Source organism: Nomascus leucogenys, chromosome 20 (genome assembly GCF_006542625.1).
Source record: "Nomascus leucogenys isolate Asia chromosome 20, Asia_NLE_v1, whole genome shotgun sequence".
Classification (NCBI taxonomy): domain Eukaryota; kingdom Metazoa; phylum Chordata; class Mammalia; order Primates; family Hylobatidae; genus Nomascus; species Nomascus leucogenys.
In genome coordinates, this window is record NC_044400.1 from 16955870 (window position 1) to 16979765 (window position 23896).

Consider the following 23896-nt stretch of genomic DNA (forward strand, 5'->3'; position numbering starts at 1 on the left):
TAGAACAAGGACCTCATTGATATATGCACCTGTTATGTACCCACGGAAATTTAGCAAATAAAATAAAATAAGGAGACCAAACAGGAAAGTAAGGCTTTTCTGGAGAAAATAATTTTTTTTTATTGAAATCAGTTAGGCTGGGCCTGATTTTAAGTTTTTATTTTAATAATTGGTTTTGACACTAACAACAACAAATTAATGATCATTTTCTGACTGGTTATGAATGTCATTTTTACCTCTTCTATAAAGAAAATATATTCGTGGCTATGTTGAAATGTTGCCTTCTAATTTCTCTCTATGGTAATATTTTCTAATAGGGTTAATTTACCCTCATTATGTAAAAAATGCATTTAGCTAAGAGCAAGTGTTTCGTCTTTACCTGTGACAATGCATCCTCTTCTCTGGCCTACTGGGTAGCTTGAGAGGCCTTATCCACAGCAACTCAGCAACTCACAGTATTCAAGAGGCAGAACAAAGAGAACATTTGTATGTTTCTAGAGGATTTCAGAATCAGTACATTCTGTAATCTTTTTTTCCAATTAAGACCAACAATTAGAATGGTGGCCATTAGCTCTTAATAATATCTTAAAAGGCAGGTATTTCTTACATGTGCTTATTATATCTTTGTTTCTTGGTTTGAAAAAGAAGTCAGCTGATGAACAGACTTTGAAGCACATTAAATTTGTTTGAAAACGTTCTAGGTTTATTAATTCTTGACAACTGCAAAAGTACAGTTGTTCTTAAATACGGTTCATGTGAATACACTCAGTTTTCTAACTTCCACAGAAAAGAACTAAATACATTTAGCTTTTGTGCCAGAACATCCTTTTCACTGACAGTTTAGTTATTAGGAATGTATGCTGTATGTTTCTCTTGCTCTAACATGTCAGCTAGGTGTTTGCACTCAAGGATGACTACAAAAATGTTACGAAAGACATCCATCTTCCTTTCAAGTAGGAGAACGACCTTGAGCATGTCATGCAAACTCATTGCTATCAGTTTCTTCATCTCTAAAATGAAAGGCTTGGATTAGGTGACCTCTAAGTTCCTTCCAGCTCAATAATTCCAAGTCTCTCATTTTGTGCTACATAGTGTGGTGACAGGTTCTTTGAAAACTTAAAAAACAATGGACTATTCCAGGGAAACTTCATTTTTAGACAAGTGTTCCATGCAATTGTATAGTATTAGAAAACATGCAATCAAGTTGTCTCCTTTGAGAAACATTTAGAAAACCAAAGCTAGCTACATTTTTATGGTAGCACAAAACAATATTATTGGATGACAATGATAGTAAACACTATTATCATTTGCCCGATTGTAAACAAAACTTTTCCTTTTGGAATTTTTTACTGTGTTTTTTTTTAATGCACTTGTTTCATTAAACGGCACAGGTATAAAAATTGAACAACAAAAATGCTTTCACTATGGTAGTTCCTATGTATTACACAAATATATCCAAAGTCCTTTAAAATAATAAAAATCTACCAATTTAGATAACAATGATAGCTATTAAACAACTTTCCCAAGGTCACCCAGGAAGTGGCAGAAAAGGGATATCTGATTCACACCTTAACCTTATTCTCCCTGCGATACTCCTTCCCCAGCCTTCAGTTAGTGGAGCTCATACAGCCATTGCTCCTGCAGGCACATGCACATTGAGTGAATAAATGGCTCTGACAGATAAATGGATAGAAATGAATACCGGGGCAAGCATTGCGTCCTCCTGGAAGGACACCCCTCTCTGCTTCCACATCACCACTTGCTTCTATCACAGTGCTTATCTCACTGCATTCTTTATTTTCTTATCAGCTCTATTAGGGCCTCAGCTGCATCTTGTTTATTTCCCTGTTTTCAGCACAAAGCGCTGGGCTTGGCATATCCTTAATAAAAGTTTGTTAAGTGGAAAAAAGGAATGAATGAACACACCTTAAAGAACAGGCAATGTTAGAGTAGTTCACACTAGTTTTTTACATAAATTTGCTTAACATCTTATATTGTGAGCAAGCGCGTATTCTATAAGTTGGAACTTTCTGTCTTAAGGGTTATTCTGGGAATTAGTTCATGGAATGAGACAGGAGATGACAAAAATTACAAATACAAGCAAACATCTTTGGTGTTACATAAATTATCTCATTGAATGCTCACAATAGTTCTGGGAGATAGGTGTCATTACACTTTATAGAAGGTGGTTCTGTTTTCTCCATCCTGAGGACAACATAGTTTGTTATAAAACTTTATTTTACATCTGTAAAATATTATTATATGGTTTTTTGCTCTTTAAGAAAGCATTTATTTAGGATCTATCATATCCTGAACAGGAAAGATACAAAGATGGCTAAACCTCAGCCCCTGAGTAATGTCCATTTTGTAATCATTAAGAAGAGATTAGCCAAACAGAAATAAAGTACATCTCCCGCTTTCCGCTGGAATTCATTACTTTCTTCCTTCTACTACTGTGGTATGTTTCCACAGGTGTTGAGATCACTGTGACTTTTCCAAGAGATGCCAGTCCTCCCCAAGAAATGAGCCAAGAAGACTTAAAAGAAAAGAAGTAAGGAATATTCTTTGAAGTATCAGATTTGAAATGAAGTATGAAGCAATGATAGTCACGTGGCAACCTACATTATTAGTAATTCAATCCATAAAAATGCTTAAAATTGGAGGTCACAATAAATGGTATGTGGCAGAGGCCAGATCATAAACACTTTGGCTGTGTGGGCCATATGGTCTCTGTTGTAATGATTCAACTCCACAACTGTCATTTGAATGCAGCCACAGACAACATGTAAACAAATGAGTGTGGCTGTGATCCAATTAAAGATACAGAAAAAGGCTGAAGGCCGGATTTGGCCCCCGGGCTGTAGTTTGCTGACCCTACTGCAGGGCAGAGCTACTTAGAATGTGGTTGTGCGGTCCTGTTACTAGTCCGTGATGAGGTCAGGACAGGCTGTGAGGGTGACCATTAAAAAAGTTGCAGAGCAATTTGGCAAATAACTTACATTCATTAATCGGGTAGTGAAACAAATTGAGGCTTATTTTTTGCATGTCTTTTATTTTTCTTCCATTTTTATGGCAATTCATTTATATTTTACAAAAGTATCAGTTCACAATGATTGGAAATTTAAATGCTGGTTCTTCATCAAAGATAGTTTGAGAAACACTGGGCTAGTCAGTGCCTGTGGAGATAAAAGGGTACATCCGCCAAGCCTGCCCTTGGTCTCTGATTTCTCTGTGCAAGGAAATGGTGATTGGGAAAACGAGAGTGAGCTGAAACCTAATCCATCCAAGTGATGGTACAGAGGGCTAAGGAGGCCAGGAGGAGTCGGCAGGTGGAGATGTCTTACCCTCTCAGGATTCAGCCTTTCCTTTCAGCAGCACCATTTGGAAATAGTTCTTCAAACTTTCTAGTGATGTCAGGCTGGACTGAGGACTGGAGATTCAGAAGATGTGGCAACTTCTTCTTGAGTTTTAAATCAAACATTTCCCTCCCCCTTTAGTCAGATAACCTCATCACATCAAGAATGGGCACAAGCACATGCAGTTTTGCATCCAAATGAAACAGAAAGAGTGGAGCTCAGGACAAAGACGCTGACCATGCGGCCCTTAGTTTTGCAAAAAGAGGAACGTTCCAGGGAGTTCTGCAATGTGAACTTGGGCTTTTTGCTGCCAAGATCTTGTTCAGAACCAAACATTTCCAAGTCTGTAACCAGAGAAGATGCTCCTCATTTTCTGAAGGAGCAGCAAAGAAAATCTGAAGGTAAGTTGAACATTGAATTCCACAGTGAGTCCTTTTGGTTAACAAATATTTATATATTGTGCCAGGCACTGTTCTAAATGCTGGAGATAAAGCAGTAAACATATCAGACAATAACCCCAGCCCTTGTGTAATTTACATTCCTGGGGGTCATGGGGGTGCGGGACAGACAGTAAACTAGTAAACAAGTAAAATGAAAGATGGCATAATGTTCCAGCAGAAAGAACACTATATGTGCAAATGATTATATATTTGTTCAAGGAATAGAAGGCAAATATTTTGAGAATATCTTATTGTTTAGATTATTTCATTGCTTATTTCTTTAAACATTTCAGACATTATTTTGTAAACTATATTTGATAATTTCAGTATCAATATCCTACTGATCTGCACTATGGTTGGCTTTTTTTCTTGAGTGTTTGAAAATCTTCATTGTGAGCTCATATTTGGTTGATGTTTATCTGTGGGAATCTTGGGGGCCCATGCTGTGGATGCTTTTGGCCAGAAGTATTGAGTTTACTTCTACCAGTTCCCAGGGTCATTATGGACTTGAGTCTACGTTAGCCTTATTCCTGGATCTCCAAGCTAATGTGCAACTCTAAGAGCCAACTTCCAACTACCTTGAGCCCAAGACTCATTTGCTAGATAGCAGCACTGATGGAGCATTTCCCGCTGCGGCAACATTGTCTTTGCTATTTGCTTACCACTGTCGTCAACCAATCAGCCAAAACCACCAGGAACAACCTTATAATCCAACAAGTTACATTCATTGATTTATCACAGTGAGGGAGACTGCATGCCAGTGGAGCTGTGATGCATCTCACCAAAAAAAAAAAAAAAAAAGAGAATAATTATTATGGGATTTTAAGAGAAGGATACATTTTAAGTGAAATTTAAGTGAAGCAGTGCTTAAATTTTTTTTGTTTCTGTTTTTTGTTTTTTGTTTTTGAGACAGAGTCTCGCTCTGTCGCCAGGTGCAATCTCAGCTCACTGCAACCTCTGCCTCTTGGGTTCAAGCGATTCTCATGCCTCAGCCTCCCAAGTAGCTGGGACTACAGGCACATGCCACCACACCCAGCTAATTTTTGTATTTTTAGTAGAGACGGGGTTTCACCATGTTGGCCAGGATGGTCTTGATCTCTTGACCTCGTGATCCTCCCACCTTGGCCTCCCACAGTGCTGGGATTACAGGTGTGAGCCACCACACCTGGCCTAAATTTTTTTTAATTTTATTATGCTAAAATGTGTGTAACGTAAAATTGACCATTTTAATCATTTTCAGGTGTACAGTTCAGTGGCATTTAAGTACATTCACATTGTTGTGTAACCATCACAACTATTCATCCCCAGAATATTTTCTTCTTGCAAAACTGAAACTCTGTGCCCATTAAACAATAACTCTCTATTTCCCACTCTCCCAAAGCCTCTGGCAACCACTATTCTATTTTCTGTCTCAATATGAATTTGACCATTCTAGGTCTTTTATAGAAATGGAATCATGCAATATTTGTCCTGTGTCTGTGTTTCATTTGGCATAATGGTGAAGCAGTGTTTTGATGGGCTGTATGTAAAATAGTTCATAAGAAATCTGGACTGTGAAGTGGACCTAGACGCTTGTTCCTTGAAATTTACAAAGTTAGTTCCCAAATCTTGATAGCATTTTTTTGTTTGTTTGTTTGTTTGTTTGTTCGAGACACGTTCTGGCTGTGTTGCCCAGGCTGGAGTGCAGTGGCATGATCTTGGCTCACTGCAACCTCTGCCTCCTGGGCTCAAGTGATACTCCCACCTCAGCCTCTTGGGTAGCTGGGACTACAGGTGCATGCCACCACACCTGGCTAATTTTGTTTGTTTGTTTGTTTGTTTTTTGGTACAGATGGGGTTTCACCGTGTTGCCCAGGCTGTTACTGAACTCCTGGGCTAAAGTGATCCTCCCATCTTGGCCTCCCAAAATGCTGGGATTACAGGTGTGAGCCACCGTGTTCAGCTTCAACAGTCTCTTTCAGCCTCATGTCTTACCACTCTTCCTTAGCAGCATGATAAACTTTAGCACACTAAATGCCCTCTATTCCCTAAACATGCATGTGAATACTTGCACCTACTGTTCTTTCTGCTGGAGTTTATGCCATCCTTCAGGTTTTGTCTTAGAAACCCCTTCCTCTGGAAAGTCTTCCTGAACTTTCCAAGACTGGATGAGTTGCCATTTCTTTGTTCTGCTATAGGATCCTGATCTTACCTACAACATAGCACTAATCAAGCATAATTGTCACTATTCGTTTATGTGTTCATCTTTACCAGATTACAAAAGCAAGAATCATTCAACCTCCAAGCACTTGACATCATACCTGGCACATAGCCATTACAAATGCACTTTTAATTAATAATAACAATAATCAGGTCCAGGGCAGCACTTTGGGAGGCTAAGGCAGGCAGATCACTTGAAGTCTCAAAAAAAAAAAAAAAAAAAGAAAGAAATAAGAAGTACTAGCTGTGCACAGGCATATGCCTGTAACCCTAGCACTTTGGGAGGCTGAGGCGGGAGCACTGCTTGAGGCCAGGAGTTTGAGACCAGCCTGGGCAACATAGGCAGACTCCACCTCTAAAAAAAGTACATATGTAAAAATAAATTTTAAAAATTAGGTGGCTGTGGTGGTGCACACCTATAGGCTCAGCTACTCAGGAGGCTGAGGTGGGAGGATTGCTTGATTCCAGGAGGCCAAGGCTGCAGTGAATGATGATTAGTCCATTGCACTCCAGCCTGGGTGACAGACTTTATCTCTTAAAAAAAAAAAAAAAGTACAACTAATACAAGATTTTCTTCTAGTGTGTACTTTCATATTGCTAAATATCATGTTTAGAATGGTATTTATTGATTGTTCAGTTATCTATTAAGACTTATTACTTTTACATTACTTGCCTGACACACAAGCAATGCCCAATTTTCCCAATCTTTGTGTCTATTTTTTTAAAATCAATATTCATTGTCTCTGTTATTATGACTAGGTAAAATATTATTTGCAGCTGAGCCCCATAGTGTGTTGATTACATTTCCTCTCCTTTTAGACATTGTATTTATCTCAGCATTAGTAATAACCACTTCATTTCTTCATTTGCTTACTTTTTGTATATCTGTTACTAATTCATCCCATCCTGTGTATTGCACATATAAAACAAATCTCAATACAGGTGATTAGATATCAGGCAATCCATTGGTTCCTTTTATTTTTGGAGACATTGCTCCTGGACCCTCCTGGCCTCCAGTTTTACTCTGTACCACCTGCCGTCTGGATCTACTGCCCAGCCACCCATCTGAGATTCCCTTCGTGTCATCCTGGGAATTCCCTTGCCTCCTTGCTGTGTTGAATCCCTGTGTACTGGATATGTGGCTTAATCTTCCTTTCCTTACTTTTTTTTTTTTTTTTTTTGAGACAGAGTCTGACTCTGTCACCCATGCTTGCAGTGCAATGGCACGATCTCAGCTCACTGCAACCTCTGTCTTCTGGGCTGAAGCCATTCTCCCTCTTCAGCCTCCTGAGTAGCTGGGACTACAGGGATGCACTACCAGGCCCAGCTACTTTAAAAAAAATTTCTTTTTTAGAGATGGAGTCTCACTATATTGCCCAGGCTGGTCTTGAACTCCTGGGCTCAAGTGATCCACCCACCTCAGCCTCCCAAAGCGTTGGGATTACAGGCTTGAGCCACCTTACCTGGCTTCCTTGCTTTACTTAATCCTCATTTACTAGGGCATATTTCCCAGCAGCTTCTTGAGAAAGGGTACACGGAGAATATGAATGATAGAGTTGTTTGTTTGTTGTTTCTAATTCCTCTGCGCTCCTTTCTTTCTTTCAGTTTGATCTGTTTTCTGTATTTTCGTATTGGAGCATTTCCTCACATATCAGTTGAATCTTGTCTATTTGTATCTAAAAGGGTTTCACTAAAAAGTTCTGTATGTTTCAATGAGCTTGTTGAATGGGCCTCAAAGGAGTTGAATAGGTGGAGAACTGGAAGATTGGTAGAGGGATTCACAAGTGTCAGCTTGTATAGATCGATGGACCTTTTCTCTTGGCTAGTTTTCCCCAGAGAGATAATCCAAGTGCCTGCCTGTAGGTTATGAGACTAGAGGCAACGTTCTTGGCACTGAATGGGGTTCAAATTTCAGTGTGTAGACTCTTCCTTAATCCTCATATTTTCACTCCAGAACCCCATTTCTGCTCCCAGCCATACCCAGCTCCTTAGCATCTTTGTTTCAAGCCCTCCAGGGAGTAAATTTCCAGCCATCTGCCAGGAAAGGAGAAGAGAAACTCCTCATAGTGGACAGGGCAGGGAATCCAGGACTTACTCCAGCACAGACTTATGAGCACCCTCTCGTTTCCATCTTGCCTGCATCCCTGTCTTCAAAGGTACCTTCAGTTCCCATTCCTTGCCGAGATTCTTATTTCTGGTTGAGCTCTCCCCTTGCAAGCACTGGGCAGAACACAGAAAGCTGACAACTCAATCAGTTATTATTCATCCATAGAGTTTTCTCTGTCCAAAATCAACATTTTGCTCATCTGTTGTTTTATCATTTGGGTGTTTTTATTTTTTTGTCCTTATTTACACGTTTTTTAATTCCTTTACTCTGATTTTAGTGTGATTTGTGGAGGGATTGGAGAAAAGCTTGTACATTCAATCTGCCATTTTTAATTGAAACTGTGTACTTATTTTATTTTATTTTATTTACTTTTTTGGAGATAGGGTCTTGCTCTGTCACCCACGCTGGAGTGCAGTGGTGCAAACATGGCCCACTGCAGCCTTGGTATCCCAGGCTTAAGTGATCCTCCACCACAGCCTCCTGAGTAGCTGAGAGTGCAGGTGCATGCCACCACACCTGGCTACTTTTAACATTTTTTGTAGAGATGGGGTCTCGCTATGTTGCTCAGGCTGGTCTCTACACATTTTTAAAAGGCTTTGACACATGTTATCAAATTACCTACCAGAAAGATCTTGCCTCTACATTCCCACCAAAAGTCTTTACCCCACATAATTCCTGACCAATACTGGATAATACCTATTCAAATATTTATAAGAATACTTGAAAGCGTTTTTTTAAAAACTCAGGATGCTATCCATATGTACCCAGCTATAAATTATATTCAGTTGTATTTCTAGATTAACTTCTAACATCTTTTCAATAGAAAATCTCAACCTCTACAATGCAACCTCTGGGAGCAAAGAGCAAAGATCTGTCTTTCCTGCTCACAACTATAAATTGCCATCTTCTGGGACAGTGCTGGCCACTCAGTAGGCACTCAGTAAATAATTGTTGAGTAAATGCATTACGAATGAAGGGGGGGTGCCATGGCCAGCTCTGTCCAAGGGGAATGCCTATGCCCCCTCCTGTTGTCTGTTGGGGTCCTCTTCTTAGGTGACTTGTTTTTCACTTCGGATTGGCTTTTCTACTGTGTTAAATCTTAGAGAAGTCTTTTTCTCTCTGTGTGAAACTTCAGAATGACAGCCTGAGTCTGAAATGGACCTACAGACATTTGTTTGACCCTCACAAAATTGAAAAACAAGGGAGGAGAGGCCAGGCCCAGTGGCTCACACCTAGAATCCCAGAACTTTGGGAAGCCAAGGAAGGAGGATTGTTTGAGCCTAGGAGTTTGAGACCAGCCTGGGCAATATAGTAAGACCCTGTCTATAAAAAAAATTAAAAATATAAAAATTTTAAATAAATAAGCAAGGGTGGGGGAATGAGATTTCACATAAAACCTGCAGCTTGGGCCGGGCGCGGTGGCTCACACCTGTAATCCCCGCACTTTGGGAGGCCGAGGCTGGTGGATCACGAGGTCAAGTGTTCGAGGCCAGCCTAGCCAACATAGTGAAACCCCGTCTCTACTAAAAAAAATACGAAAAATTAGCCGGGCATGGTGGCAGGTGCCTGTAATCCCAGCTTCTCGGGAGGCTGAGGCAGGAGAATTACTTGAACCCAGGAGGTGGAGGTTGCAGTGAGCTGAGATCATGCCACCATACTCCAGCCTGGGCGACAGAGCGAGACCCTGTCTCAAAAAAAAAAAAAAAAAAAAATCTGCAGCTCTCTGGCTTCTTTTGGAAGATCTAGCAGGGCTAGATTATCCATCTGGGTTGGATAACATCTGAGAGCTGGGTAATGATGCCCTTTTAGTTGGGCATATGATCTCGATTTACTGCTGTGCCTTCCTGTCCCACATCATCCATTTCTGTGACCTGTTTTGACCTTGGGGACACTGGAGCTTTTGGCTTCAACTTTAGAAAGTCCAAACTATGCAGAAGTGGTGGTGGTTCATGGGGTTTTGGGGATCATTCTGACTTTTTGGTAAGAAGAGAACAACTTCCAGGTTTTATACTACCTAGTAAGTCCCATCTTGTTCCCTAGGTGAGCCTTCCTCACACTCACCTTTCAGAGTTTATGGTTGATCTAGTTTAAACAACTGTTGGGAGACACTTACACAAGAATATTTTCACATTTCTGCACAGCTCAGGCTTTCTAAGCAAAAAACACTAGGAAACTAAGTTAAAAGATGACTGAATGGCAAAAACGCCTCCGAAGTTAGTGTATTGCTCCAGAGAAATTGAGAGACTGATTTTCCCAAAAGCTGTTTGCTTATATTCTAGGGTAATAAAACATAGCGTCACCTTTCTCCTGGAGGCATTTGCTTACAATTCACAGTAAAGTTCTCTCTTTCTCTGGAGGGAAAGATGGGCTAAAGTGCCACCCACCCAATACACCCCCTGAGTCTCATCATTCCAGGGCTTCCTCCTGTGATGCAGCTCTGCCAGCTGCGCAGGTCAACACCCGGCTCTCATCACGTTGCCCTGTGAGGAACTGGGTTGTGGGGAACTGGCATTACAATGTTCTGTGAGTGATAAATGGCCTGCTCTCTGGTCCAGAGATCTCAGGTTTTCTGTCAGAATTAGAGATATAAATATAAAACAGCAACTCCTGCTAGTGGCAGCAGCCTGAAGTTTTGTGTAATGTTTCCACCTCTGTGTGAATTCCACAGGGGAAGCCTCCAATTTCTACAACTTTTCCTCAGACCCCTTAGCATCTGTATTACTCCATCCCCAGACTCTGGCTTGAGACTGTTTTCTCTCTACTACTAAGAATATCCAGTTATTTTTTTTCTTGTTGTAGAGTTTTCGACCTCTCATATGAAGTACAGTGGCCGAAGCATCGAGGTAAGATTAGTGCTAGCATTTTTGACTTGAGAATTAAAACCAAAAAACTCTATCAACTAATTTAGAACCAAATCCTCAGCAATTACAGTTGACCCTTCAACAATGCAGGGGGTAGGGTCACTGATGTCCCCAACACAGTCAAAAATCCACACATAAGCTTTGATTCCCCCAAAACTTAGCTACTAATAGCCTACCGGTTGTTTTGTTTTGTTTTTTTGAGACAGAGTCTTGCTCTGTCACCCAGGCTAGAGTGCAATGGCGCAATCTCGGCTCACTGCAAGCTCCGCCTCCCGGGTTCACGCCATTCTCCTGCCTCAGCCTCCTGAGTAGCTGGGATTATAGGCACCCGCCACTATGCCTGGCTTTTTTGTATTTTTAGTAGAGACGGGGTTTCTCCATGTTAGCCAGGATGGTCTCGATCTCCTGACCTCGTGACCCGCCCGCCTCGGCCACCCAAAGTGCTGGGTGTTCTGTTTTGTTTTGTTTAGAGACAGGGTCTCGCTATGTTGGCCACGTTGGTCTTGAACTCCTGGCCTAAGCAATACTCCCCCTTAGCCTCCCAAAGTGTTAGGGTTACAGATGTCAGCCACTGCACCTGGCTGCAGTAGCCTACTGTTGACCAGAGCCTTATAGATAACATAAACAGTTGATTAACACACATTTTGTGTTATATGTATTATATGCTGTATTCTTACAATAAAACCAAGAAAATAAAATGTTATTAAGAAAATCATAAGGGGCCAGGTGTAGTGGCTCACGCCTGTAATCCCAGCACTTTGGGAGGCCAAGGCAGGTGGTTCACGAGGTCAAGAGATCGAAACCAACCTGGCCAACATGGTGAAACTCCGTCTCTACTAGAAACACAAAACATTTGCTGAGCATAGTGGCGGGTGCCTGTAGTCCCAGCTACTCGGGAGGCTGAGGCAGGAGAATTGCTTGAACCTGGAAGGCGGAGGTTGCAGTAACCTGACATCATGCCACCGGACTCCAGCCTGGCAACAGAGCAAGATTCCATCTCAAAAACAAAACAAACAAACAAAAAAAGAAAATCATAAGGAAGAGAAAATATATTTACTCTTCATTAAGTGGAAGTGGATCACCATAAAGGTCTTCATCCTCATTGTCTTCATGTTGAATAGGCTGAGGAGGAGGAGGAACAGGAGGGCTTCGTCACGCTGTCTCACAGGTAGCAGAGGAGGAAGAAAATCCACATATAAGTGGACTTGCGCAGTTTAAAGCTGTGTTCTTCAAGGGTCAACTGTATTTCTTGGAAAAACAACAACTCACATATAGTTCCTAAAGTAGCAAATCATCCTGGGAAAATTATGCCTTGCCATGTGCAGTGCTTTTCTGGAGTGTTTCTGTTCTCTACATAATGAGCTGAGTAGCTCCCTTAGACATTTTTTTTTTTTTTTGAGAGTCTCACTCTGTTGCCCAGGCTGGAGTGGAGTGCAGCGGTGCAATCTCGGCTCACTGCAACCACCACCTACTGGGTTCAAGCGTTTCTCCTGCCTCAGCCTCCCGAGTAGCTGGGATGACAGGCACCTGCCACCACGCCCAGCTAATTTTTGTATTTTTAGTAGAGTTGGGGTTTCACCATGTTGGTCAGGTGGGTCTCGAACTCCTGACCTTGAGTGATCTGACTGCCTCGGCCTCCCAAAGTGCTGGGATTACAGGTGTGAGCCACCGCGCCTGGCCAGACATATTTTAATTTGTCTTCTTTCAACCTATTTAGAAATTAGGCAATTCTTTTTCCCCCAGTGGTGGAAAGATTTTCCTAGCTGTCTAATTTATAATATTTTGGAAAGATATTTGCAGTTCTTAGTTTCTCAACTACCTGACCCTTCTTTCCCTATGAGCCTTGAAGAAATACTTATACATAGGTACTGCTTAGCATTGTAAAAAGGAGTTTATTGACCTAAAAAATTGTAATGTCCATTACTAGGCAGATGGTTATGCACTGGGTGAATCTGCCTTTATTTCCTAAGTCATTTTTGAGAAATGGGGAAAATCATCTAGACAGTAAAACTGGGGCCTACACTACATCTCATCTACTTTTAATGCCTAAGTTTCTAGAGTCAGGTTCCATTTCCTTCCTTCTTACACACAGGTGGCAATAGAATGAAAATTAAACACATATTTCTCAATTACTACCCATGACCCATGCCTATAAACATTGTGATATAAATAGGTATTGAATCTGTATACACAGGAAAAGACCACAGTGAAAAGAAGCATAAAGTTAAGGAGTTTATAGCTTACTGCGTACAAAGTTTAATATTATACATTGGGTTACACTGACCTCTACAGGATGATAATAAAAACTAGCTTAGTTTGAAACTAGAGGGCAAAGGAGAAAGGAAAGCCATCCATTTTCCTGTCATCCACAAAAATGAAATTTTGTACATTTCATTCACAAACTAATTCAGCAAAACGATGGTGAGTAGTTGTGTTTCAGATACGAATTCTGAGTTAGTCAATAACTGATAATTTTTGAGGTATTTTAACAGCAATTTTAAACTGTTCTCAGTGGGATTTCAAAAATCTTAAATCAATTCTATGGAAAGTAAAAAGAAAAAAGAAGAGAAATAAAATACTTCTTATCTTAAATTTTTACCATTTACATTATAGGGCCTTCATTTAAAAATATATAGCCATGAATATTTACATCTATAATAATCCTGGTTTTAAAACGTGTTGTTTTAAATTGGTTCTAAAAAATATATTGGGAATGAGGTTTTAGTTTTAAAAATTGTGATCCTTCCAGGCATAGTGGCTCATGCCTGTAATTCCAGCATTTTGGGAGGCAGAAGTGGGAGGATTGCTTGAGGCCAGGAGTTTGAGACCAGCCTGGGCAACATAGAGAGACCTCGTCTCTACTAAAATTTAAACATTAGCCGAGCATAGTGGCACACGCCTGTAGTCCCAGCTACTCGGGAGGCTGAGGTGGGAGGATCGCTTGAGCCCAGGAAGTCAAGGCTGCAGTGAGCTGTGATTACGTCACTGCACCCCAGCCTGGGTGACAGAGCGAGATCTTGTCTCAAGAAGAAAAAAAAGAATTGTGATCTCCAGAATAGCTTTGAACTTTAAAAGCCTTCCTTAAGAGGATATTATAATCTCTTTAGACTACTTTAAACGAGTTAGCGTGATATTTATATATGTTTCTGCATTCATAGCTTTTTCTGTCTTCCTTTTAGTTCCTTCTGCCACCACTGTCACTCTTGCCCACGCGATCTGGTGTCCTTACTATCCCCCAAAATCACAAGTTTCCAAAGGAAAAAGAAAGAAACATTCCAAGCCTCACATCTTTTGTGCCTAAGCTCTCAGTCTCTTTTCGTCAATCTGATGAGCTTAGCCCATCAAACAAGCCTCCGGGAGCCCTAGTTAAGTTGTTGATGGATCCGACTCTCAGGTCTTCTGATGGCTTCATTTGGTCAAGAAACATGTGCTCTTTTCCTAAGACTAACCGTCACAGACAATGCCTGGAGATGGAGGAGAACTGGAAATCCAAGGAAATAGAAGAATGTAACAAAATTGAAATCACTCACTTTGAAAAAGGGCAGTCTTTGGTGTCTTTTGAGAATTTGAAGGAAGGCAATATTCCTGCAGATAGGGAAGAGGATATTGACCGCCATGGCAGTAAAACACGAAAACCTGAAGAAGAGAACTCTCAATATCTTTCATCGAGAAAGAATGAGAGTTCAGTAGCCAAAAACTATGAACAAGATCCAGAAATAGTATGTACCATTCCAAGCAAGTTCCAAGAAACCCAGCATTCAGAAATAACTCCAAGCCAGGATGAAGAGATGAGAAATAATAAAGCTGCTTCAAAAAGAGCTTCATTACATAAAAATGAAGCAATGGAACCAAACAATATTTTAGAAGAGTATACTGTACTTAAATGCTTGTCCAGTGTAGTCTTTGATGACCCCATTGATAAACTCTCAGAAGGTCATAGCAGCATGGAGACAAACATAAAAATATCAATAGCAGAAAGAGCCAAACCAGAAATGAATGGGATGGTGCCTCTTATCCACATCACCTTCCCCGTGGATGGAAGCCCCAAGGAACCAGCGATAGCCAAACCAAGCCTCCAAAAAAGAAAGGGAACCATTCATAACAACCATAGTGTCAACATACCTGTACACCAAGAAAATGACAAGCATAAGATGAATTCCCATAGGAGCAAGTTGGATTCAAAGACCAAGACAAGTAAGAAGACACCTCAGAATTTCATGATTTCTACTGAAGGTCCCATTAAGCCTACCATGCTTAAAACCAGCAGAAAGACACAAATTTTCCCGGCTTTGGGACTTGTTGACCCCAGGCCTTGGCAATTGCCCAGGTTTCAAAAGAAAATGCCACAGATAGCAAAGAAGCAATCAACTCACCAGACCCAGAAACCTAAAAAGCAATCATTTCCTTGCATCTGTAAAAATCCAGGAATACAAAAGTCATGTGTTCCTCTCTCTGTTCAACCGACAGAGCCAAGACTAAATTACCTAGATCTTAAGTATAGTGATATGTTCAATGAAATCAATTCAACTGCTAATGGACCTGGAATCTATGAAATGTTTGGGACCCCTGTTTATTGTCATATGCGAGAGACTGAAAGGGATGAAAACAAATATTACCATGAGATATGTTCGGCTCCATCAGGCAGATGTATCACCAATAAATGTCGATCTTCACGCAGTGAGAGGAAGAGCAATATTAGAACAAGACTTTCTCAGAAAAAAACACATATGAAACCCCCAAAGACTTCATTTGGCATTAAACAAGAGCACAAAGTCTTGATTTCTAAAGAAAAGAGTTCCAAGGCTATACATAGCAACCTACATGACATTGAAAATGGTGATGGTATTTCAGAACCAGACTGGCAGATAAAGTCTTCAGGAAATGAGTTTCTATCTTCCAAAGATGAAATTCATCCCATGAACTTGGCTCAGACACTTGAGCAGTCCATGAAACAGAATGAATTCCCTCCTGTCTCAGATTTATCCATTGTTGAAGAAGTTTCTATGGAAGAGTCTGCTGGTGATAGAGACATTTCTAACAATGAAATACTCACCACAAGCCTCAGAGATCTGCAAGAACTTGAAGAGCTACATCACCAGATCCCATTTATCCCTTCAGAAAACAGCTGGGCAGTGCCCAGTGAGAAGAATTCTAACAAGTATGTACAGCAAGAAAAGCAGAATATAGCATCTCTTAGTAAAGTAAATGCCAGCCGAATTTTAACTAATGATCTAGAGTTTGATAGTGTTTCAGATCAGTCTAAAACACTTACAAATTTCTCTTTCCAAGAAAAACAAGAAAGTGCATCTTCCCAGACATATCAATATTGGGTACATTATTTGGATCATGATAGTTTAGCAAATAAGTCAATCACATATCAAATGTTTAGAAAAACCTTAAGTGGCACAAATTCAATTTCCCAAGGAATTCTGGACTCTGTAAATAATGAAGAATTGACAGATGAACTATTAGGTTGTCTAGCTGCAGAATTATTAGCTCTTGATGAGAAAGATAACAACTCTTGCCAAAAAATGGCAAATGAAACAGATCCTGAAAACCTAAATCTTGTCCTCAGTCGGAGAGGAAGTACCCCAAAAGAAATGGGCAGAGAGACAACAAAAGTCAAAATACAGGTTGGTATAATTAGAATCCAAGGTTCATTGGGGTGGGAAGGACCTCAGAGACAATCTGGTTCAAACCCCTTATTTTCAAATGAGGAATTATAAACCCTAAACAATTAAATAGTTGCTTCAAGGTCTCATTGTTTGATCACAAGGTTGGAATTCAGGTCCTCTGACCCCCAGGCTAAGATGTTTTCATTATGTTGCCTCCCTTCTGGAATTTAGCTAGCTTGACACTGCAATGAAGTCAGTGTGGTTAAATTAATTTAGCAAAACCATTCAAATTGGTCAGTATTTTATTCAATGATGACATTTTCAATCAACAGCATATCATTTCCAACTATCAGCAGATAGATAATTATAGGCAAGACATTGCTCTAGGTATGTGAGACAGAAAGAAATGAACATGGCTCCAGAAGTGGCTCACCATTTTGTTCACAGGAAGACATGAAATGTACATTTCTCAGAGCCCCTACACCTGAGCATTTGCTTTCAGATTATTCACTACTTTAATGCAAAATTATTATTGATGCCTACTGTGTTTCTGGCAGTGGGCCAAGAACTAGGAGCATAGTGCTGTACAAGACTCGGCCTTTGCTCTCATGGAAGTGTAAGCAAAAATCCTGAAATAAGATTTTAAAAAATTTTGTTTGGCACGGGAGTGGGCATGGAGTGGGGAAGAAGATCAACACATAGTCGGGTTTTCTTTGTTATCGTTTTCACTGAAGTACACAAGCCTCCCAAACTGAAATTTTAAAGACAGAAACAGTAGGTAAACTGAAATATTATTTATTGAACACTAACTCAGGTCATACTACACTGTATCCACACTATATCAGGATCAGGAATAATTTTTTTTTTTTGAGATGGAGTCTTGCTCTATTGCCCAGGCTGGAGTGCAGTGGTGCGATCTCAGCTCGCTGCAACCTCCGCCTCCTGGGTTCAAGCGATTCTCCTGCCTCAGCCTCCCAAGTAGCTGGGATTACAGGCACTCACCACCACGCCTGGATAATTTTTGTATTTTTAGTAGAGACGGGATTTCACCATCTTGGCCAGGCTGGTCTTGGAACTCCTGACCTCGTGATCCACCTTCCTCGGCCTCCCAAAGTGCTGGGATTACAGGCGTGAGCCACTGCGCCCAGCCAGGAATAATTATTTTAAATAATCATTGGGCAGAAGAACATACAAGATAAATAATTATCCCATAGCTTCCTGGACTGTTTGCTAGAGATACTAGTCTGACTTCCTGCAAGTCTGGCTTGTGGATGGTAAACTGGCTTCCTGGTTTGGTTACTGTAGATAATGGGTTGATTTCCTGGGTTGGTTTCTGCACATTGTAGATCAGAGTTCTATTTTTATATATCATCTGGCCATTGTTGGTTTGTATATTATCTCTCAGTACCTATGTGTATGTATATATGTGATATATATGTGTGCATGTATGTTTATGGATTATATATCATTTATGTTTATGTGTACATTTGTGTGAACACATGTGAATATGTGTGTATGAGTTTGTGTGTCTCTATGTGTGTGTCCAGCTCTGTGTATGTTTCTCTTTCTGAACTTGTCTGTGTTTAGGAACAAGCTGACCATGATAATGGGAATTTTGAGGAGAGAGTTGAGGTTAGGGGGCTGAGGAGACGGCACACACTAACATATTCTGTCATGATAGGGACCTTGTGAAAGATCATTCTCAAAAGACAGTGGTTAGTAGCTTCAGGCCCATGTGGGGCCTGAGATGAACAGGGCTAAGATCTCCTCCTATAGAATATACAGAGCAAGATGTGGTTTTAAAATGTGTATAATTAACAAGGCTGAAGTTCACAACTAAGATACACTATGTGGTCATTTGGGGGGAATGATGTGTCGCTAGAAGTTACCTGTAAGAGTGGCCACAGACAGGAACATTTGAAAAGAAGACTTTACTCTTACCCCTTTCTCTCCATCCCAGTGACTTGGTTTAATGGTCATCTTTCCTTTTGTCTCATTCTTCCAGAGGCATAGTAGTGGGCTCAGGATATATGACAGGGAGGAGAAATTTCTCATCTCAAATGAAAAGAAGATATTTTCTGAAAATAGTTTAAAGTCTGAAGAACCTATCCTATGGACCAAGGGTGAGATTCTTGGAAAGGGAGCCTACGGCACAGTAAGTTAAACTGGAAACTTGAAATCAGCACTCCCCACCCCTCCACAGTCCCTCCCTCCACCCCTCCCACTCCCCCAGTCATCCTCCCTGCTTCCTCTGGCAAGCACTCTTTTACTTAGAACGCTTTCAGTTGGAAGTAACAGAAAATCCAACCACGGAGGGAAAGGACAGTTACTGCTTTATCCGACTGAAAGGTCTGGAATAGGTCTGGCTCTGGGCCCAGGTGGCTTCAGGGATCAGACAATGTCATCAGGATCTGGTCTCTCTCTCTCTTTGCCTGGCTTTTTCTCAGGCACATATAGTGATACGACGGCCACTGCATTTCTAGCCTCCCATCCTCCCGGGTTCAAGTCCAATGGGAAAGAAATATCTTCCTTCAACAGCAGAATATGTTACTGGAAGTTTGGAGAATCATTGCTAGATGGCAAAAACAAAAGATGTTCCTTACATTTTGTGAACTGCATAAGAGATCTTAGGGGGTGGGTGATGAAGAGAGGTGGGTACAAACATACAGTCAGATAGAAGAAATAAGTTCTAGTGTTTGATAACACAGTAGGGTGACTATAGTTAACAACAATATATTGTGTATTTCCAATTAGCTAGAAGATTGAAATGCCCCCAACACAAAGAAAATGACAAATGTTTGAGGTGATGGATGTCCTAAACACACTGTCTTGATCATTACACATTCTATGCATGTATTAATATATCACATGTACCTCTTAAATATGTACAAACATTATATATCTAAACCCTAGCACTTCAGATAGTTATTTACATAGACGAGTAAAGAAAAGGCTGGCCCCCAAATAAGACTTGTGCTGTCTCCAGATGGGGACATTTCAGAAATCAGTGAGAAGACAGGAAGACACAAAACCACTGAGATTACATCACAAGGGTGAGTTCCAGGGCCTGTCTCCTCACTCCAGAGAGCTTGGGAGCTGAACTAGCTCTATTTTACATATTATCAGGAGCTTTTCCAAACCACCATCTCATGTAGTCATCACAGAAATCTGGGAGGCAGGCCAGGTGTGGTGGCTATCACCTGTAATCCCAGAACTTTGGGAGGCCGAGGCAGGTGGATCACTTGAGGTCAGGTCTTCGAGACTAGACTGGCCACATGGTAAAACCCAGTCTCTACTAAACATACAAAAATTAGCCAGGTGTGGTGGCACACACCTGTAATCCCAGCTACTCAGGAGGCTGAGGCATGAGAATTGCTTGAACCCAGGGGGCAGAGGTTGCAGTGAGCCCAGATCACACCACTGCACTCTAGCCTGGGTGACAGAGCGAGACCCTGTCTCCAAAAAAAAAGAAAAAAATCTGTGACGCAGCCTGGGCAACATAGAGAGAACTTGGCTCCACAAAAATACTTCAAAAATTAGCCTAGTGTGGTGGTACAGGCCTGTAGTCCCAGCTACTCAGGATACTGAGGCAGGAGGATCGCTTGAGCCCAGGAGTTTGAGGCTGCAGTGAGATATGATCAGGGCCACTGCACTCCAGCCTGGGTGACAGAGAGAGACTCTGTCTCCAAAAAAAAAAGAGAAAGAAAAGAAAAAGAAAAAAAAAAGAAAAAGATAGCACGGTGGCTCTACAAAAAGTACACACAAACACACACACACAATTAGCCAGGTGTGGTGGCACACACCTATGATCCTAGCTACGAGCTGCTCAGGAGGCTGAGGTAGGAGGATTGCTTGAGCCCAGGAGGTTGAGGCTGCAATGAGCTGTGATTGTGCCAATGCACTCCAGCCTGGGCAACAGAGTGAGAACCTGTCTAAAAACAAACAAACAAACAAACAAAAGAAAAGAAAAGAAATCTGTGAGGCAAGTATTGTTACCTCAGTTTTACAGATGAGAAAAACTGAAGTCAAAAGATTACACATTTATCCCAAGTTATACAGCTGGGGAAAGTTGAAGCCAGGATTCTAGCCAATTCAAGCCACTTGACTTTAAGCCAATATGACATCCATCCACCATGTTTTTCATACCCATCTTGGCTCCACTGAAACACTGAAATTGCTTAAACACTTTGCATTTAGGAAGGGAGGTATCAACTTAGAGAAAGACAAGGGTTTAGGAAGAGAAGGGAAAGTCAAGCGTCACCTGAGGCATTTTGTGAATAAGTTATGTCATTAATTTAATAACAAGGTATTATTGGTTTGCTTCTAGGTATACTGTGGTCTCACTAGCCAAGGGCAGCTAATAGCTGTAAAACAGGTGGCTTTGGATACCTCTGATAAATTAGCTACTGAAAAGGAATACCGGAAACTACAGGAAGAAGTAGATTTGCTCAAAGCACTGAAACATGTCAACATTGTGGCCTATTTGGGGACATGCTTGCAAGAGAACACTGTAAGCATTTTCATGGAGTTTGTTCCTGGTGGCTCAATCTCTAGTATTATAAACCGTTTTGGGCCATTGCCTGAGATAGTGTTCTGTAAATATACGAAACAAATTCTGCAAGGTGTTGCTTTCCTTCATGAGAACTGTGTGGTACATCGCGATATCAAAGGAAATAATGTTATGCTCATGCCAACTGGAATAATAAAGCTGATTGACTTTGGCTGTGCCAAGCGTTTGGCCTGGGCAGGTTTAAATGGCACCCACAGTGACATGCTTAAGTCCATGCATGGGACTCCATATTGGATGGCCCCAGAAGTCATCAATGAGTCTGGCTATGGACGGAAATCAGATATCTGGAGCATTGGTTGTACTGTGTTTGAGATGGCTACAGGGAAGACTCCACTGGCTTCCATGGACAGGATGGCCGCCATGTTTTACATCGGAGCACACCGAGGGCTGATGCCTCCTTTACCAGACCACTTCTCAGAAAATGCAGCAGACTTTGTGCGCATGTGCCTGACCAGGTAAGAAACTGAAAGCAAGAGGAGGAAGATAAATGCACAGAGATTCCAAGTGGCTGACATTTCCCTTGCAATTTATGCCCCATTAAAAGCTCTGTTTTGGTTATGAAGTCAAGTAGACAGTGATTTTGTGCCGAAAGTAATCATAATCAGTCATATTGGGTAATTGTGTTCATTGTTGTATCAGGGTATAGGAGGCAATGCTTCAAGTAGAAAGTGCCTCCATTAAATGTCTTATCAAGTTCTGTCAATACCTGCCCAAATCAATGGGTTTGCAAAATTTGTTAAAGATCTACTTATTTACCAATGAGACATCTTCCTAGGAACTGGCTAGGGTGAAATGGTATCATCTTGCATTTAAAGTGAGGGGAAACATTTTGAGCCAAAGAAATGTCTAATTGGAGATTTCAAGCGTCAAGTGGGGGAGTATTTGGTGAATCAGAAAAGCCTTAGAAAATTGCCTGTTTTCCCCTTCCTTATCTTCTCTCATATCTATGGAATTAAATTCTGGGTAAAATGTTAGAACTGTAACTGTAATGTAATGGAGATTAACTAGTGCTGTGATTTTCAAATTTTTAGCCAGGTACTCTCTGTTCATAGAAATCTTAAATCAAAGAATAAAACAAAAGCAGAGAGATGGCTCTAGTTAAAGTGTGTACCCGTGGGGTTGGGAAGAGTTAAGGAGTGGGGCTGTGGGTGCTGGAGCCCACTCTAGGCTACTGCATAGCAGCCCCAAACCCACCTAGCTAGCAAGGCTCAACTTTAGTTGGAGGACAAGAAAGGCCTGAGACTCAAAGTCAATTTCCTGTCTTTCAAGGAAGTTTGCCTTCTTATCCCTAGATGAAAAACTCCAGTGTCCCATCTTTTAGCAAGCACATATGGCAACCCCCAACTCCCAGGGGGTTCATTTTGCCTTTCTGAATAAATCTTAGAATCTACAGGTCTCCCTCTCTGCCAATGAATGTGCCTCTCTTTCAGTCTCTGTCTCTCTCTCCCAGCACATGTGTATCAGCCTGTCCTGGCTGATTTCAGGATGATTACATGGGCCAGGGCAGGAATGCCACTCCAGGGGTACAGTTTTTGGCACTGCTAGATGCAGAGACCCCTTAGGTTTCCAGCGTGGATTTTGTGGACACAGCCCCAGTCACTGAGCTGCCCACCCTCTCCAAAAAAAAAAAAAAAAAAAAAAAAACGGCATAAATGTGTTGGAAAATCGTATAGACCAGTACTAGTTTTAGAGATTGGTGTTAACTCTTAAAACTATTGTAGTTGCTTTGTTCCGAATTTAACAATTACCTATATTATTGACTCACAGCTAGAAACCACTTGTTATTCTCATTTTCTTTCAAGTTGTGAGTAAATACACACACACACACACGCGCGCGCGCGCGCGCTTTAAAGAGAAAGGGTGGAATCTTCTTTTATGGCTCTCCTTTTGAACCATTGCTTCATAAACTAAGCAATATACAATTCACACCACTGATAAAAATTAACAGGGTTATTGTGAAGGTTAAGTGAAATGGTACATGTAAATTGCTTAGCAGAGTGTGGGGCACAAAATTAGGAGTTTACAGTTAATAATCATTAGGAAGAATACTAACATACCTTACCTAATTAGAGTCATATACAAGTATATAATTACCTCCTAAAATTCTATGGCAAAGGCCCTGAGGACCCTAGCATCTCACCTGATATCAATAATAATACTCCTTGGAGATATGGATAGCCAGAAAATAAAGGGCGAGGCACTCTTAAAGATTCAGAAATAGAGGTCATCAGGCATAGACTAGGAAAAGTCTAAAGAAAACAGAAAGGAACTTGGGGAAGCTGAGAGAAATAAGCATGGAGGGGGTACTCCTATTGACAGATCAAGTTCTGGGAAGTCAGGCCAAGGAGTTTAGCTTTGTTGCAATAGGCAGTGAGGAGCAGGGGGCTGCAAAAGATTTGGGGTAGAAAAGGCCATAAAGAAAAGGGTCTTTGGGAAGGCAGGTCAGATGGCAATGTATTGAAGGGCCTGGGACGGATGCTGCTTGAGACTAGAAATCTGTGCAGAAATCCAGAGCTTGGATGCTGATGGTGGTAGAAGCAGTGGGATTGTAAAGGATTCCAGAAAATTTCAGAGAAAAGGTGAATCAAGACTTGATAATGGAGCAGGATGATAGGATTTCACATTTTTGAGTCTCGATAATGGGAGAAATCACAGTTGTGAGAGAAGAACAGGGGAGGCAGCTAAACCCTTCCCACCCCCTGTAAGGAGACATTTGAAGCTATGGAATTGCAGCTCAGGAAAGCAATT

The 23896-nt window shown here is 41.1% G+C and overlaps 1 protein-coding gene across 6 annotated transcripts in view; it reads left to right on the plus strand.

The window, feature by feature from the left end:
* The window catches only part of MAP3K19 (mitogen-activated protein kinase kinase kinase 19), a 52158-nt gene that overhangs the window by 22782 nt on the left and 5480 nt on the right, over positions 1-23896 (plus strand). The window contains exons 4-9 of one of the 6 annotated variants that reach the window (XM_003267594.3): positions 2473-2551; positions 3498-3757; positions 10902-10945; positions 14143-16596; positions 18584-18733; positions 20906-21603. In XM_003267594.3, coding sequence (XP_003267642.1) covers positions 2473-2551; positions 3498-3757; positions 10902-10945; positions 14143-16596; positions 18584-18733; positions 20906-21603 — 3685 coding nt within the window. Of the gene's footprint in view, positions 1-2472; positions 2552-3497; positions 3758-10901; positions 10946-14142; positions 16597-18583; positions 18738-19084; positions 19210-20905; positions 21604-23896 lie in introns of those variants that run through there. The other 5 variants (XM_030800971.1, XM_003267595.3, XM_012502561.2 and 2 more) reach the window with 5 other exon arrangements.